Here is a 16,219-nt window from a genome sequence, read left to right on the forward strand (position 1 = left end):
CACAACCTCTCTGGGCAGCCTGTGCCAGTGCTCTGTCACCCTCACAGTAAAGAAGCTTCTCCTCATGTTGAGGTGGAACTTCCTATGTTCTAACTCATACCCGTTTTTTCTTGTTCTATTACTGGGCACCACTGAGAAGAGATTGTCTCCTTCCTCTTGACATCCACCCCTCAGATATTTATATACGTTAATAAGGTCTCCTCTCAGCCTTCTCTTTTCAAGGCTAAACAGCCCCAGTTCTCTCAGTCTTTGTTTATAGTCCCTTAATCATCCTCATAGCTCTCTGTTGGACTCTCTCCAGTAGGTCCCTGTCTCTCTTGAACTGGGGAGCCCAAAAGTGGACACAGTATTCCAGGTGTGGTCTCACCAGGGCAGAGCAGGGGGGGAGGAGAACCTCCCCAGATCTGCTGGACACACTTTTCTCAATGCACCCCAGGATCCCATTGGCCCTCTTGGCCACACGGGCACATTGCTGTCCCAGGGACAATTCACTGTCCACTAGGACTCCCAGGTCTTTCTCCACGGGGCTGCTTTCCAGGAGGACATCCCCTAATCTGTACTGGTGCCTGGCATTGTTCCTCCCTAGATGTCCTTATCGAACTTCATGAGGTTCCTAAGTAATGGATATTTATGAGTGAGAATCTCAAAAGAAACTTGGTGTCACCCCTAAGACATGACAAATAAGAAATTCTGAAAAATGGACTTTGAAGGTCCTACGTGCAAGAGTTCACTCAGATCACACTCATTCATGTGATACCAGGCCAAATCATTTCAGGTTGCTATGAATTTAACATCACAGATGTCTTCTCACTAAGGCAAGCTGGTTTTCAAGTGAGACCCATATTCAATAGTGATAAATCTGAGCATGTCCACTTGAGTGTTTGAAAGTATACTTTAAGAAAATAAGAACACAAATATAAAGCATTTAATTGAAATGAAAAGTATCTTACAAAAATTGCGTCTTTCTTAATTCTAGAAATCACAACAGAATTAACACCGTAAAAGACAATTAATACAGTGTTTATTCAGAAGCAGCATAAATCCAAACAATGCATAAAAATTCCAGACGTTTATTGTGGCAGTTTAAGTGCATATATTCCTCTTATAATTTTGTGCCTTTCCACAGGAACAGACATACAGCAACTACACAGATTGTCCTTCTAAAAAAGCTTTTACTAGTTTGAAATCTCATCTTTATAATTGGATGGAGTGGACTAGTTCCAGGGACAAATTCCAGATTCATACAGACCAGATTTCAAGAGTAAAAACTCAACATAGAAGGGGTTACGATTTTTGAATATTCCCATAAAAGGTGACATAAGACACAATTCCAGTGAATTAAGACAAGCAATATACACAAGACTTTGTTAAAAAAGCCTAATCAGATATTTAATAAAAAATACTCACCTATGTCTCAAAATAAAAAAGCTTTTTATAAGTTAGTAGTATGGGCCCTACCTTCTGAATGTGAATAGAGACATATCATTATGACGATATCTCTACAGTTTAAATAAAGTCTGTGCTGGCTAAATGACTTCCACTCTTTTTTAAGCTAATGATAGAAGACTGAATCGCCTAACATAGGAACCTGAGCAACAAAAATTAAATTCCCGTTCTGAAATGGCTTATAAATGAGACTTTCCCCAATCAGTACGAGGATAATCTCTTCTTTGGCTGAGTCTGTCATATCTGAATAGCAACCCCAAACAAAATGAGACATACTTTCACTACTGAGAAAGAACCAAAGAGCATAGTTTGGTCAGAATGCTAAACATGATGAAACAATTCCATGCTGAAGGAAAAATATGTTCTATTTCTGAAGAGATGAATGTGAATTCACAACTGTAATCTTTAATTTTACATAATTTAGTACGTACCACAATAGTGACAATCTTCATAAATACCATTAGTTTTGAAATAAACATGTCAAAAAAGCACAAATGTTTATTATTCTTACTGGAAAAAGTAGTTGCATGATTATTTTAAATTTAGTCTTTTGCTTCAGACATTATGTAGTGGCATCACTTTTGCCAACTCTATTCTCAGGGAAGTGGAGATCACGATACAGAACAGACAGGTTTAGCACTCTCATCATCACTCGCCCCTGCAAATATTTCCAGAAAACCTTACATACCCTCGATTATGGGAGATACCAGAATTCACCCATTTCATCCACATCACTGCCTACAAAAAGTTGCAGCGTACTTTGTGTCTGGCTTGGAGAACAGCCACAATGTGCCATCACGCTGACAGATACAGACCAGACTTCTGTTTCCAGTTTCTTGACCTTCCAGATGCTGGGGACTGGAGAGAACGTAAGACACCAACCCTTCAGCTCTGTGAAGGGAAATGAAGCGCTTCACCTCACCTGGTTACCATCTACATCCACCTGAAGAGCAGCAAGAGCGTATTGACAAAAGCCTTTCCTTGCCCCAAGAGATGCCAATTGCCACACAAAGCTTACAGCCTTAAGACGGAAAGTCCTTTGGCTCTCTGAAAGTTTCAGATCTCCTCTCTTCGAAGAGAACACTTTGGAGTCTTTGAGTAGGACTGAACATAAATCAATCACATGCAGAAAACCTGAAACCGTTTCAACCCCTGGGCCAGAAATACCAGGCCATGCCTGGAAGCACCAAAGCAATGATTATTGATGAAAAAAGATTTACTGCGTTGTTGTCTAATATAGGTTTTCCAGATATGTGCTTGGAGTCTATGGTTTCGTGGTTGACAACCATGCCAATATTCTGGTCAAAACCTGGGAAAAAATAAAGACTTCATTTTAAAAAGGTAACCAAGCCCAAAAAGAAACTTAGTAACCAAGTCAGTGTATGCAACTTCCTAAATTACAGCTTACCATTAGGGTGTTAAATGTCTCCAAGAAAAGACATCATCAGACTACACTAAATCACAGGCAGTTTAACCTGGTAACTTCTAAGAATGGGATATAAATGTAACGCTTTACATTAGAAGTCACTTCTTGGGGAAAGTTAACACTTCTGTCAGGTCTACTTTTCTCTTTATGTAGTTTATGTCAAAGAAAGGAATGAAATAAGCTGCATCTGAAGTGGGTAAAAGCTGCTCCAGGAGCCATTCAAATGCAAACGATGATGTTTTGAACAGAACGGAAGCAACTGATTAGCAACACATATTTTCTGTCAAGATGCATTTGTTTTCAAAGAACAATTACAGAAATAACTTTAGGCAGAAAACAAGCTCCTTACAGAGGCGGGACTTATAATTTCTATTTACACAACAGTTTTACACTACCAGCGGCTGAATATTTTTCCTAGTCCTTAAGCCATTTCTTTTTCTACTTCTATTATCAGGACTCCAGCACTGTGTTTCATTAGCTGTTTCTGTACACACACTGCTACCCTGTTTTTTCCAGCTGCATTATTTTATATGCTGATGAAAGCATAAAATGCTGGCACACTTGATTTTAATGCCAACTCACACTGCAGAGAAGTATAACTGGATATGGGTTTATACATAAATTAAAGTTTGACATGATGAAACGTTCCAGAACAAATCTGTACATTTTATATTAACGTTATTTTTCTCTGTAGATTTTAATATTTCCCAATAACCCACACCATTTCCTTCTGAGTCACTAATTTATTACAAAAAAATATTTAAGCACCTCTGACAAAACTTAAAAAACTCCACATCACAGACTTGCTTGGCAGGTATATAGCTGGTATTACTCTTACCTTTGAATCATACATTTAAGTCTAGCTTTGAATAATGCAAAAGACTTACAGGAAAATCAGCTCCAAAGCCTGACAACTTAACTCCTAAACCTTGCTACATTTTAGGAAGTCCTAAGTTTTCTTCAGAAAAAAACCTAGAAATGCATTTTCAGAAATATATACCTCAAATGCACATAAAGTGTAGATTCGGAACATAAACAAGCAGGAAAAGTAACAGTAAATCCTTCCATTACTTGTGCTACTTACAGAGCAGGTGTGGCTTCAGACTGATAGCACAGGAAAAATCGAATCTAATACAGCTATTCAATCTAATGCAGCTATTCAGACAAAGTTTTATTTAACGTGTGGGCAGGTAACGATTTTCTCTTAGAAGCAGTGGGTGTCGCAGACTATTACATAAACCAAAGCTAGGCAGATGACCAACAGGAAAAACATGGACAAAAGGAATTAGTGGTAGAATAAGGTTTTTTAAAAAAAAAGAAAAAGAAAAAAAAAGGTACATAGTTCTTGATTACCACTGCCATATTTGTTTATTGCTGCAGAGAAACTGGAGTATTTCTTATAAGAACATGTCGAACAGGGATTGGAAAAGTCGGTTATAGTATGGAGGGGCACAAAACCCAACAGCGCGCACCACACGAGCAGCGCTACTTCATCTATATCCCAGCATATACAAACACCATAGCATATATATGTGTATATAGCATACATACTCCAGTGGTGCTTATGAACTTGTAAAAGAAATTGTGGAGCTTGCATACTGTCTCTGCCACAGCTCCCAAAGTAAGTTGCTGAGCATGCAAAAACATCTGAAGTGAAGAAGATGCTGATAAGTGCGGGCACGCGTTAGCTAAGTTTCCCACATTCTTTTAATGCATCTGCTTCATTAGGAGCACGAATCATGCTCTGAGGGCTTAAGCGTTTCCTATTTAGTACAGAAGTATCTAAAAATTCCTCAGATGGTTAAACGGCCCATTGTAGTTTGGACTTGGTTGGAACTACAAGGAACAGAGCATTAAAACTGTTGGAAAGAGAATCCACAGCATCAACAACAGTTTGCAGATCTCGCTTTGGTGGTACATTTCAAGGGCTTATCTCTCAAGGTCATTCAAACCTCAACTTCCAATAAGAAAATACACTGATAGTGAAATCTGAAAAATTTAAGTCCTCTCTGTAAACCAGCTGTTCAACAGAATAGTGTCAAATATGTTTTTTAAACAATTTTATATAGGGTAAGTTTACAGTCTAGAATAAAGGTTTTCTGTAGTGTTTATTCACAGACAACGATCCTTAAGGGCAATGAGTAAATAAATACTGAAATAATTTAGAAACAGCTGGCCAACAATTTTTTTTAAATGGACATGTTTGGGTTTTTTTTAACAAAAGTCACAGCCAGTCTGTGATAAACTTATAGGAAACTGTACTCTATTAAGCAGTGAAAAAACAGAATGTAAAATATTGTGCACATTTTTCTGGAGCTTTTCTTACTTCATTCTTAAAGCTGAGGCTATTGCTAAGTCTTCAGAGTTAGAAATGGAGCTTTTTAATGCCCATCTTCATCTGAGTAAATGGGTAAAATTAAGCTTTTATGAAATGTTACCATAGTTAGATATATGGAAAAGGAGAGAGCAGTAATTGCTTTTTCCAAGGAGATCTCTGGTGTCTTTCAGTCATCAACATGACAGTAACATAAGATAAACAAAACAAATGTGGAAAAGGACCAATTGCCCTTGCTCTTTTTCATTATCCTGTCCATCACTTTGGCTCCCCTTGTCCTTTGTGTTGCTAAATCTGTATTTATTTCCACTTAAAAATCATGTCCTCAGCCTTTCTTGAAATTCAAGTCCATTTTTAGGTTACATTAGGAGAGTGAGGAGGAGGGGGGAAAAAAAAAAAAAAGATAGAATAATCTTACCGCTGTATTGCATCGTAGCTCCCAAATATGAATCCACAATTGATCCCAGTAAACCAGCTGCTGCACCAAACACAATAAGGGGCCATTGCGGAGCAGATACTTCCAGATCACTCACGAAAATGAGCTGTGTTATGAAGTAGGCTGTACCTACTGCCATGCCTCCAAGCAAACTTGAGAGCAGGCCCACCAAAGTAACTGCTCCATTAGTACCTAAATCAAACAAAACCAAGCTGACTTACCAACTTTTTCTTAAAGAGGTATTTGCTCAAACGTTTTATATGAAATCAAAGTTGTGCTCATAGTGAGCTTCCCCTCAAAGCTCTGCTACCACAGCGTTAATTTACAATTCCTGTTATGCTGCTGGGAAGCTTAACTTGTACCATTAGTCTATTACTGTTGCTTTTCCCATCTCTAAGGCTAGTTATCTAGAAATTCACTAGCATTAAGTTAAATAAAACCAGTTAGCAGACCTCTCAATATCACCTGCTATTTGTCTGCTCTAAGGTATGTGGGGTGGGATAAGAAAAAAAAAGATTTTCTCCAAAAAATAGAGCTTGAGATACGCATTTTATTAAAGCAATTCCTTTTTCAGAAGTATACCAAGGCATGTATCACCCACACATTCAAAAGAAAACAAAAGCCACAGAGAGGAGGATGTTTCACAGCTCATTGAATAAAAGTCTGAAGAGTGCTTATAAAAAGAAAAAGAAAATGCCCATGCATTTAAATCCAAGATCTAAACCACAGATCAATATGCCAGCAAGACTCAAAAAACCCACTCTGCTTCAAGGCAGCAAAGTCATCCACTGTGTAACCACGGTTTGAAAGATGGAAGGTTCACTTTACCCACCCTTGATATTAAAGGAAATGAGTGATTTGGTTAAGCAGTTAATTTTTTGGAGTGCCTATATTGAATATACATACTCTTCCTACTGATTAAAACTTTCATGTCTGAGAATTTCAGTTGATAAATCGTATTCTTTATATTATTGGCAATATAAACACTTTTAACAGTACAAGAGATGACAAGTGACAGCATTCACCAAGAACGATTTTAGCTCCCTGCACACTACCCACATAAGTGCATCTCACCAACGAGACTCAGGAGAAACACAACTGAGTGTATTTCATTTCAGAGAATGCATTCCCAATAACATTTTCTAATCCTGGATTTTTCTGGGAGTTTTTTTCTGGAATGTTTCCAGTTGAATTCATAATTCAAAACAGATTAGCCAAATATTACAAACATGTAGAACAGGTAACACCTTACCTACTGGAACCTTTTTCCAGGTTGTTATCAACCTTGGCTCGCTTCTACTCATAACACTGCCTATCTCCGACGCCCAGGTATCACCAGCAGAGCATGCCAAAGCTCCCAGAAGGGATAAGCACATCCATGATGCTGTGTACTGCTTTGAAAAGTCAATAGGAATTTCACCTGGTCCATTTTCTATCATATATAAGATAGCCAGCTCAGTAGGAACTCCACCATTACAGAATACTTGCACCCAATTCCTCTGTCCACCTGAAGCGACAAAAACTAAATTTTAGTATTTTCAGGCAAAATACCTTGACAGGCAACAGCACAAGACAAAAATCAAAATAATCATACATAAAGTTAAATTAAAAAAGACAGATTTCCAAACCAGAAACTAAATTGCTTCTGCTTATGTTCTATTTAATAAATTGCTAGAGTCGCTTGCTAATGTTTATAGGGATGAGGGTGGAGAGGAGGCACAACAATGTGTTCCCTACTCTGGATGTTACATCTCATCTGACCATTTGAAAAGAAGAGGAGTACACAGGATTAATTATGAACAAGGGATCTGAAAGAATTAAAGCGTTACGGTTTACCTTCTTTGTATTCTGAATCTATCTGCCGCTTTCTATCTTTTTTCCATTTAGTAAGCTTTGAAGAAGTAACAAAAAATACGAACAAGGAAGTGAAGAAACTGAAATTTGCAACTGTAAGGATAAATCCAACCACCAGTCCTATGAATAAAAGAAAAAATAATTATATAAAGATCCTTATGTAACAATGTCTGCTTTGCAAAGCAATGAAGTATTTTGAGTCTCTTGAACATGAAGAGTATTTTCACGATAAGCCTGACAATCATACAATAAGAGAACTACTGAAGTGTCTAATACCTGTGTTAGAATTCCAGTGACATCTTGACCGAAAAAAAGTTATCTTTCTAATTTTCTCTTAAAATTTATTGCTGATTTTATTCCTACTGCTGAAGTGTGTGATTTTAAGACCTTCACTTGCCACAAATAATTTAATTCTGTGTGAAAAAAGAGAGCAATAAAAAAAAGCCAAAGGTTATCTAACTTAAAGTACTCTGTCTAAAAAATATTATTACTTGTATAAGAAGCAGATATACAGCTGTGGCTGCGTCTCTATCAACAGTTTGAGAATCAAATCCCTCCCCCTAGGCCTCAAAGATAACCTGGGTAACCCTCCTCCATATCTTAACACCTGCTACTTCTCATTTCTATTTTTCATTTTCTGTTTCTGATTTTTATGTCATCGTTATCATTCTGTAATTTTCTTAAGTATTTGAGCTTCTAGATGTGCTTTTATCTTCTCCTCCACAGCAGAGGTCTAATTCTCACTGGCCACCATGAGATTACAGTTCCTCAAGGCTGAAAGAAAACTGGCTGCAATTAAAGCAAATCCCAATACAGGCTGGCTAGCAGAGCTGTTAAGAGGTAAAACCATAGCAGAAGAGAATTTATTTCTGTTTTAAATTTAGAAAACGCTCCTCTTAACTTGCAGACAGAGAGCGTGACATGAAAGGACAGGGTTTATGGTCCCGTTTCTTTCCATTGACCATCAATTCAGACCGTGCCCTACGACGAGGGTGAATCACCTCACAGGGAAATTGTGTTCCAGCGAACACAGCTGTACACTACATGAGGGTTTTCCTCACATGCTCAAGAAAAGCTTTGTTGAAACAGTCATTTGCTTGAAGTACAAATTTCATTTTCTTCTTATTGTTGAGAGGCAAAAAATGCCTACAATGCTCGTACTGCAGAAAGGAGAACCACATTATCTTTACTGGTTTCCTGGCAGGCAGGCAGGCTGCTGACACGGCTCAGTTTTACGGTATTTCTTTACCACTGCCTCTGCCATTTCGTTCTCTCTAAATGAATCCATCTCTGTGTTAAACAGAAACACGTGATTTAACTGCATGCTGTACTGCAGTTTAAAACAATCAGGTTTATGTAAAATTAATGACAATACTGATCAAATTAATTAGAAACAACGGGAAGAATTAGCTTGACTATTTAAACAGGCAGGACAAAAAACCCAACAGTATGAATTCAACGTATATAGCTTACATTTATACTTTTATTATAACAGAACTAGGTAGGAAAGCCTTAAAAGAGTATTATGCGTACAAAAAGGATGTTAATTTAGTTTATTAATTATTTAGCTGAATAGTCTTAGAAAAAAACTTACCTCCCACTGCACCACTGTGATCAAGACTCTTCTTCTTTAAACCCCGTGTTGCAATCACTAGTGGAATCAAGATTGAAAAAAGCCAGCGCCATGGAGAAATTGGTCGTAAAGTACCTACTAAATCAAATAAAATCATTGCAGTTGATCCTTATCAGCCTTTTTAATGCCCTTATGTCTTAGAAGTCTTTAACTTCTAGTACATATTTTAAATCTGATCTTAATAGAGATTATACTTTCTACCCTTTAGAAGAAACATATTCTTAATTCAAACTATCTGCAATTACCTACTCAGTTTTCCCATTTAGCTTTCACAGAAAAAACCCCACTACTAAATTACCTAAAATTAATTACAAATAAATAGCAAATGTGTCAAGAAATAAACATGGTGATGTTTTCCATTCTAAAAGGATTTACAAACTCCAAAAATTAACACTGAAAATGTTAATTAAGAACAGCTGAAACATGATTTCGATAGAACAGATAAGATCAGATTTTAGGAAAAAAAAACACCAAAACCACCCAACTCATACATACACAGTAATTTACGTAGAATTTAATTTCAAATATAAATAAGATTCAAACTAAAATTTCAGTTAACAAAACACGCAAAGATGCCACAAAGCAACTTTAAGTAAGTAAATTAGCACAAGAGCTCTTATAGATCATGTTATGGCCAATTCTCTAGTAACTACAACAACAAATCTGAATTTCTAATTCATATTATGATTCTTTTTTTTGAAGTTTCAGGAAATATAGCAGCAATAAAGAGAATGAACAACACTGTCTATGGTCACTAATGCTTTTTAGCATTGTAATAAAAGGAAAATTAGAACAATACACTGGAAGCTTTACCATGTTTTTCAAACCATCCCAAATACCAGTATTTTTAGGAAAGGTCATTCTTATTTATTAAAAACTTTAGCTTGGTAGCTTTTGGCTATGAAAAACAGGCAACATTTTTCATCATCTACATGCTCTGAATTATTCTTAGGATTTGCCTAATGTCATCACTTTGCTGCCTATGCCACCAGTTAGAATTTTACACTATGTTGACAGGACTGCTGCTACATGGTTGACAGAAGACCTCAGAAGTTGTTTCATGTCTCTGTGGAAAGTTGTCAGCATGCACAGGAGCCAGCTGCTGGCTCTATTCCTATAGCTTTAACATTACTACTACATCCTTTTCCTTCTAGTTTGGAAAACTTACATATTCCGTAGTATATTTAAGTGTTTAGTTGAGCTACAGTGACACTTGACATCATCTAATAAAACTAGCAGGAAGTCCCGCAGTTCATACACACATTTATTTTGCACACTGATTCTGTCCTTCTACCGGTCTGTGAATAAATCATCAGTTTAATCACAGCACCGCTAATATTGTACACTGATGCAAGAAAAGAAGTTTAGATGTTTGGCCTTCTTTTACAATAAATATATATATATTCCTCTTTTGTTGGTATCTGTAACATTGTGACTGCTTCCATGCTACGCTTAGTTGAAAATACGAGAACTTCCAAACTGGATCAAGCCAAACATCTGTCTTATTTCAGCAAGCCACTGGGTTCCCAAAAATCATGTTTTTTAATAAAGAACAAGATACACTATAAATTTTGCATTTAACATATAACCTAAGTTGGACGTTTGAGTATTTATTCTCAAGTGAGCCTGAAGTTACGTGGTGCAGTACTCCTTATCCTGTCCGTTTCTCTAATCTACAGAAAAATTTGGCCTAGCTCAGAATTAGATGATTTAAACTTCTTATTCCTAACTAACTGCACACTTTGGTCTGGTCGCAGAGGCTTGTTTAAAAGCAAGCTGCATCCAGCAATTTCATGTCCTGTAATATGTATTTACTCCCTGAACTTTTTCTTCTCTGAGGATTCTCCAGACCAAGTTCTCCAGATCTTCTGTTCCACCATCCTCCCTGTTACTTTCTCATAATTTTTTCTAGAACAGCACAGCCTAACAGGTTGAGTAACAAGAATTTCTTTTCATTTGCACATGTTTGCAGAAAAAATTATTTTCTTGGTGGCACAGAATATTTAGCATGGACTGAAAACAGGTATTTCAGCTAGAAGATACCCTTCTTTTTCTATGAAATAATGTGCCCTGCTGTCTCACAGCAGAAATCCTTTCCACTGACTTTTTTTCCCTGACAGCAGTTGAAAGAGAGCTGCCACATTACTTAATTTTTGCCGTGTGATTTCACATAAGTATGGATTTTAGATTTACATATTTGCTAAGTGAACAGTACATATGAATTTAAGGGTGGCAAAATTAACAAGGCAGCTCTGAACTTCCTCTTTTTTTACTGGTCCACGTAATGTACAGTGTCCCCATAAAGGTATTTTCACCCTTACTTTCTGGTAACAAATCATTCATATATTGTACAAGAGCTGATTCAACTGGAAATTTTATGTCTTTCCACTCAACTACCGGTATTGGTGAAAAAATTGTCGGAGACAATCTCCTGCAGTGCCTAGTGGGAGACACTTTGCAGTTCATTCTTGACTTTTGTACTAGAATTGAACAAAAGCTGGCTGGCTTCACCTGTCTGGATATTTAAGAAAGCAGACGGTTGAATCACAGAATCACAGAATGTTAGGGGTTGGAAGGGACCTCTGAAGATCATCTAGTCCAACCTTCATCCCAGCATACCTAACCACTACACCATAGCCTCAAGTGCTAGATCTACGTTTTTTTAAACACCTCCAGGGTTGGTGACTCCACCACCTCCCTGGGCAGCCTGTTCCAGTGCCTCACCACTCGTTCAGTAAAGAACTTCCTCCGAATATCGGATCTAAACGTACCCTGACGCAACTTGAGGCCATTTCCCCTTGTCCTGTCATTAGTAATTAGAGAGAAGAGACCAGCACCAGCCTCACTACAGCCTCCTTTTAGGTAGTTGTCTACCAAAGTAAAATGTTTCACCCAGTGTGGTGTTTGTATAAGTGTGGGAGAAGGATGGGGCTGAGGGGTCACTTCATGCCAGCAAGTTGTCCACAAATTTTGCACAAAGTGGTGCTCTGGGTCTCTGTCTTTACCTCATCCCTTCTCATTTTAGGGGGTATTGGAGTATTATGCGGCGACACGCTAGCTTTTGGAATTCCTTCAGTTAAGTACCGACACATTCCTTGTTTCTAGTCTGCATTAGCACTGCATTAGTTTTGAACCCCTTGTTGAGTTAATCATCTATGGTGAGGCGTGAGTGCTTTGTTGGCAAGACATTTTCCTTCTCAGGAAGTGGCAACCTCAGTGCCACCCAGGGTTCGAGATGTTCTCAGATGAAAGAACACTGGGTATGAGAACCCCTTTATTAAATACCTTATCTTCTCTTAGACTACAGTTATTAACTACCAGAAATTTCTGGAGAAGGAGACTGAGGGGAGACCTTATCGCTCTTTGCAACAACCTGACAGGAGGTCATAGCAAGGCGAGGGTTGGTCTGTTCTCCCTAGTGACGAGGGACAGGATGAGGGGAAACGGCCTGAATTTGCACCAGGGGAGGCTCAGGTTGGATATTAGGAAGAATTTCTCTACTGAGAGGGTTGTCAGGCATTGGAACAGGCTGCCCAGGGACGTGGCTGAGTCGCCATCCCTGGAGGTGTTTAAGAGACGGGTGGATGTTGTGCTGAGGGACATGGTTTAGTGGTGTTCATAGGGCTGGGACAAAGGCTGGACTCTATCTTGACAGTCTCTTCCAGCTGTAACTGTTCTATGACTCTAAAATGAGGTTCCTGTGTTACAGCTATTCAAATATGTGATTGCAGTTTATTGGTTTTTTGCAGTTTATTGGTTTTTATTAGTTGCATGGTTTAAATCTATTGATTTCTTGCTTTCATATGAAAACAATTCTATGTAATCAAGGCTTCTGTATTTGGAAAGCATACTCCATTTTGGGAACTGAAGAGAAGTAAATTATTTCAGGTCTAACATTAACATCTATGCAAATCCTCCTTGTTATACAGAAAACAAACACAATTTAGAATGTTCCGAAGTATTTAACTGGAAAATAGTCAAACTCAAAACTTTTTATACAAAAGGATTGCTTTTAATGATATTCTTCACTTACAATTATTAAATGAAAACTTCCAAGCCAGACCACTGGAACAACTCGCAAACAATACAATGCTGGCTGTCAGAACTACACAAGGTTTACTTTTACAAACAAATCTGAACATAAAAAAAAATAAAGCTATTTTCTCACCACACTACCTACAGAGCCTTCTAAAAAGTTTTCTCCTAAATTCTCAGTCTGTTCCCTGTGTTTAGTCACTCAAGTCACTACGATCTGAATTTAAACAAGCTTGCAGAACAGAAAAACAATATCCCACTCAGTTGTCATAATTCCACACCATTCCATACAGCTCTAGTGTCGATAGCAGCTTATCTTCCAAGGAGACAATTTATCTGTGTCCTCAACATACCTGTTTCCTTCTAAAATTCCAGAACACTAATTAAAATAAAAGCAGTTAATAAGAATTGTTATTATCCAGTTAGAATATATATTATTTTAATCATAATACTGACTCAATAAATTACTACCCGAGCAGGAAGATTCTTACAAACTTTATATTCTATCATGTCATTTTAACTTTAAATTGGAAGACACAAATCTCATTGCAAAGGATGTCCAAAGTACATCTTACATTATATCGAAATTTAAAAGTCTGAGAAGAAATTCTTCCTTAATACTACAGTTTAAGTCTTCCATGTTTGCAAAGACAAACAAGCTATTGTTTATATCCTGAACTACACTACTTATTGACTGAATTTCACTACCATGAAAATGACAAGAAAGCCAGTCTACTAAGTGAAATTGGTGTGGCTGCTTTCTAAACCAGCCCCTTCAATTCTTTTGAACTTGATATAACGCTCTGGAAAACATACTTTAACCTGATGACTACCTCAAAGATTAAGTGACCTTTTTTTGCTTAAAACACCACAGACTTGCATAAAGTAAAGCTATTAGTTAATGTAGGTTTTGAAATACAAAATACAAAATCATGGGAGGCTATTGTAACTGCTATACAAGTACAAGACATCACAAGCCTAGTGTTAATTAGGTCTCAGTTTCATTAAAGGAAGATTTCACAGGCACAGCAGCTTGTCTTGCTGGAAAGTTAAACATGATAGTTTTCAACAAGAACTTTTGTGTCATCAATACTACAGTTTTGCAGATATACAGGCTCCCTGGTGCAAAAGTAGGACAAACATATTCCACGGTTAAACACTTGTCATTGCAAGCACAGACTCACAAGACAAAAATTTCTCTTCTGTGTACTGAAAAGTCCCAGTGCTGTAGGAGGTGTGCAAGGGAGTCTTACAGCCAAGGGGTGACCCAAAAACTCAGAAGAAAAGCACCACCAGCTGCTTATGAAGAAATCTCCAGTGCTGTAGAGTTTGGTATTGCTAATGGCAAACCAAGAAGGTGCTTGGTGCTAACTTGAGCATGAGCAGTATCAGGACAAAAAGGGGCTCTTTTTAGTTGGCTGAGTTACATGGAATTTTCATCTTTTCAGCTTTTTATGGCTATTTTTAAACTGACTTTTTTGTGTTTCTTTGAGGGGTGGTGAAGGGAAGAAAATACAAAATTTCTACTAAATGGAAGTAGTTAAGACTAAGAACACATTTATTTGTTTATTATGAAATTTTTAACACTTTCATTTTATCAACATTTTGATCACTGTTTGATGCCTAAGCATTACTATGAACTATAAATTAATAAATGCATATTTGCAGTATTTTTGTATTTATGGTTAAGGGCTGTGAATTTAGTCACTTTTACGGGCTGAACTTATTTATCTCTTCCACTTAATTAAGACCACTGCTACTACACTCTTTACTCATCTCCTCAAGCCAAGGTCTTTCGATAGTCTTAGGGAAAGGGACAACAAAAGTTTTATTTCCTTCTTGTTCCATAATGATTCTCTACAAAAAGGAGGATCTGTCTGCAGTCTCACCCTTTGTATCCGTTCCTAGCCCAAGTCACCTGCTGTCAGGCTGCTCCGCTCTGTACTGTCAATTCTCAATCATATTACATAGCAAAGACTAATTAGAGGCCAAACTCAGAGAGCTGTACCTGTAGAGACCAGACACACTAATTAAGCTGTGTATTTAAATCCAACTTGGCTAGCTGTAAATAACACAAACAAAACCTGGCTGTGAAGCCTGCCTCTGCATATCTTCTGTGTATCTGGCACCTTACTGCAAGTCAAAGCAAGTAGAAGCATCCTGACAACACAGATTTAACGCTGTATTAGGACTAATATCCCACCCTAAAACCCAAAGCACTGAAAAACACTGCACAGAGACACCCAACTGCCACTGCAAAAGTTAGTTTATACTTGTGGGATATTTATTCCAGCTTCTTCGGGATCGAAGGTGACAATAAGCAGTTGAGGGTGCTCTAACGGCAACCGTAGACACTCTCAGGAGCACTGAAGCTCTTCCTGCATGGAACTGGCTGAGGTCTTAAGGACAGGTCTTTACATGTCCTGGGAAAGGAGTTAAACTCTTCCAGGCTTGAACTGACAATGAAGGCAGTACGAAGGCTTTTGCAAGCTGCTAAAAAAGAACTGAAAAGACCGACCACAGAAAGTACTAGTGTCCCTGCACAAGTACGCTGCAGCCTGCCTGAGGTGCCTGAACAGAACACAGAGCTGACTGCACACACCCGTGCCAGACACTGCACGCACACATCCCCCTCTTCTTGGACCACTTTCCTTCCCTGTTCCTCTGTGCCTTGACCAAAGAATCCTTCCTGCAAGCCCTGTTCAAAGCGTGCACACACACATTCCTAAAACCGCTCTGACGGCTGGCGCACTCTCCCGTGCTGCCAGGGCTGAGGTTTTTAGCCTCACTGGCGATGGAAGGGGCTGTGCACAGCCCTCTCCCAGCTGGCCCGGAAAAAAGTGCCGCCCTTCGGACTCACCGTAGTACGTACTCGCAGTCATGGACACGATCCAGAAGGCCAGTGAGATGCACATGAGCAAGTTCAGAACGAAAATGTGCACCATCATCTTGAGATACTCTTTGAAGAAATCCTCCTGGTCACAGGACATGGGAAGCCAGAGGGACAACACCTGGCGGGGAAGCACAAGGAGCAGCGCATCAGCGACTCCGCTA

General features: G+C 38.3%; 1 protein-coding gene across 1 annotated transcript; it reads right to left on the reverse strand.

The window, feature by feature from the left end:
• Positions 1–2,542: 2,542 nt before the first annotated feature.
• Positions 2,543–16,213, reverse strand: TMEM19 (transmembrane protein 19). The gene is made up of 6 exons (XM_009864228.1): positions 16,026–16,213; positions 9,092–9,205; positions 7,480–7,617; positions 6,896–7,150; positions 5,626–5,835; positions 2,543–2,755 (listed from the first exon to the last, which is right to left on the reverse strand). Exons 1-6 carry the CDS (start codon positions 16,153–16,155, stop codon positions 2,592–2,594), a joined length of 1,011 nt encoding a protein of 336 aa, XP_009862530.1. The 5' UTR covers positions 16,156–16,213; the 3' UTR covers positions 2,543–2,591.
• Positions 16,214–16,219: the final 6 nt, after the last annotated feature.

Source organism: Apaloderma vittatum, unplaced genomic scaffold, assembly GCF_000703405.1.
Source record: "Apaloderma vittatum isolate BGI_N311 unplaced genomic scaffold, ASM70340v1 scaffold4100, whole genome shotgun sequence".
Lineage (NCBI taxonomy): Eukaryota > Metazoa > Chordata > Aves > Trogoniformes > Trogonidae > Apaloderma > Apaloderma vittatum.

Excerpts from the sequence above, each read along its gene's own strand:
- TMEM19 (XM_009864228.1), bottom strand. The coding sequence starts at position 16,155 with ATGTCCTGTGACCAGGAGGATTTCTTCAAAGAGTATCTCAAGATGATG. Across the intron at positions 9,206-16,025 it reads GACTGCGAGTACGTACTACG|GTACTTTACGACCAATTTCT; the intron begins GTGAGTCCGAAG and ends TTGATTTAGTAG. Across the intron at positions 2,756-5,625 it reads AGCTACGATGCAATACAGCG|GTTTTGACCAGAATATTGGC; the intron begins GTAAGATTATTC and ends ATTTTTTCCCAG.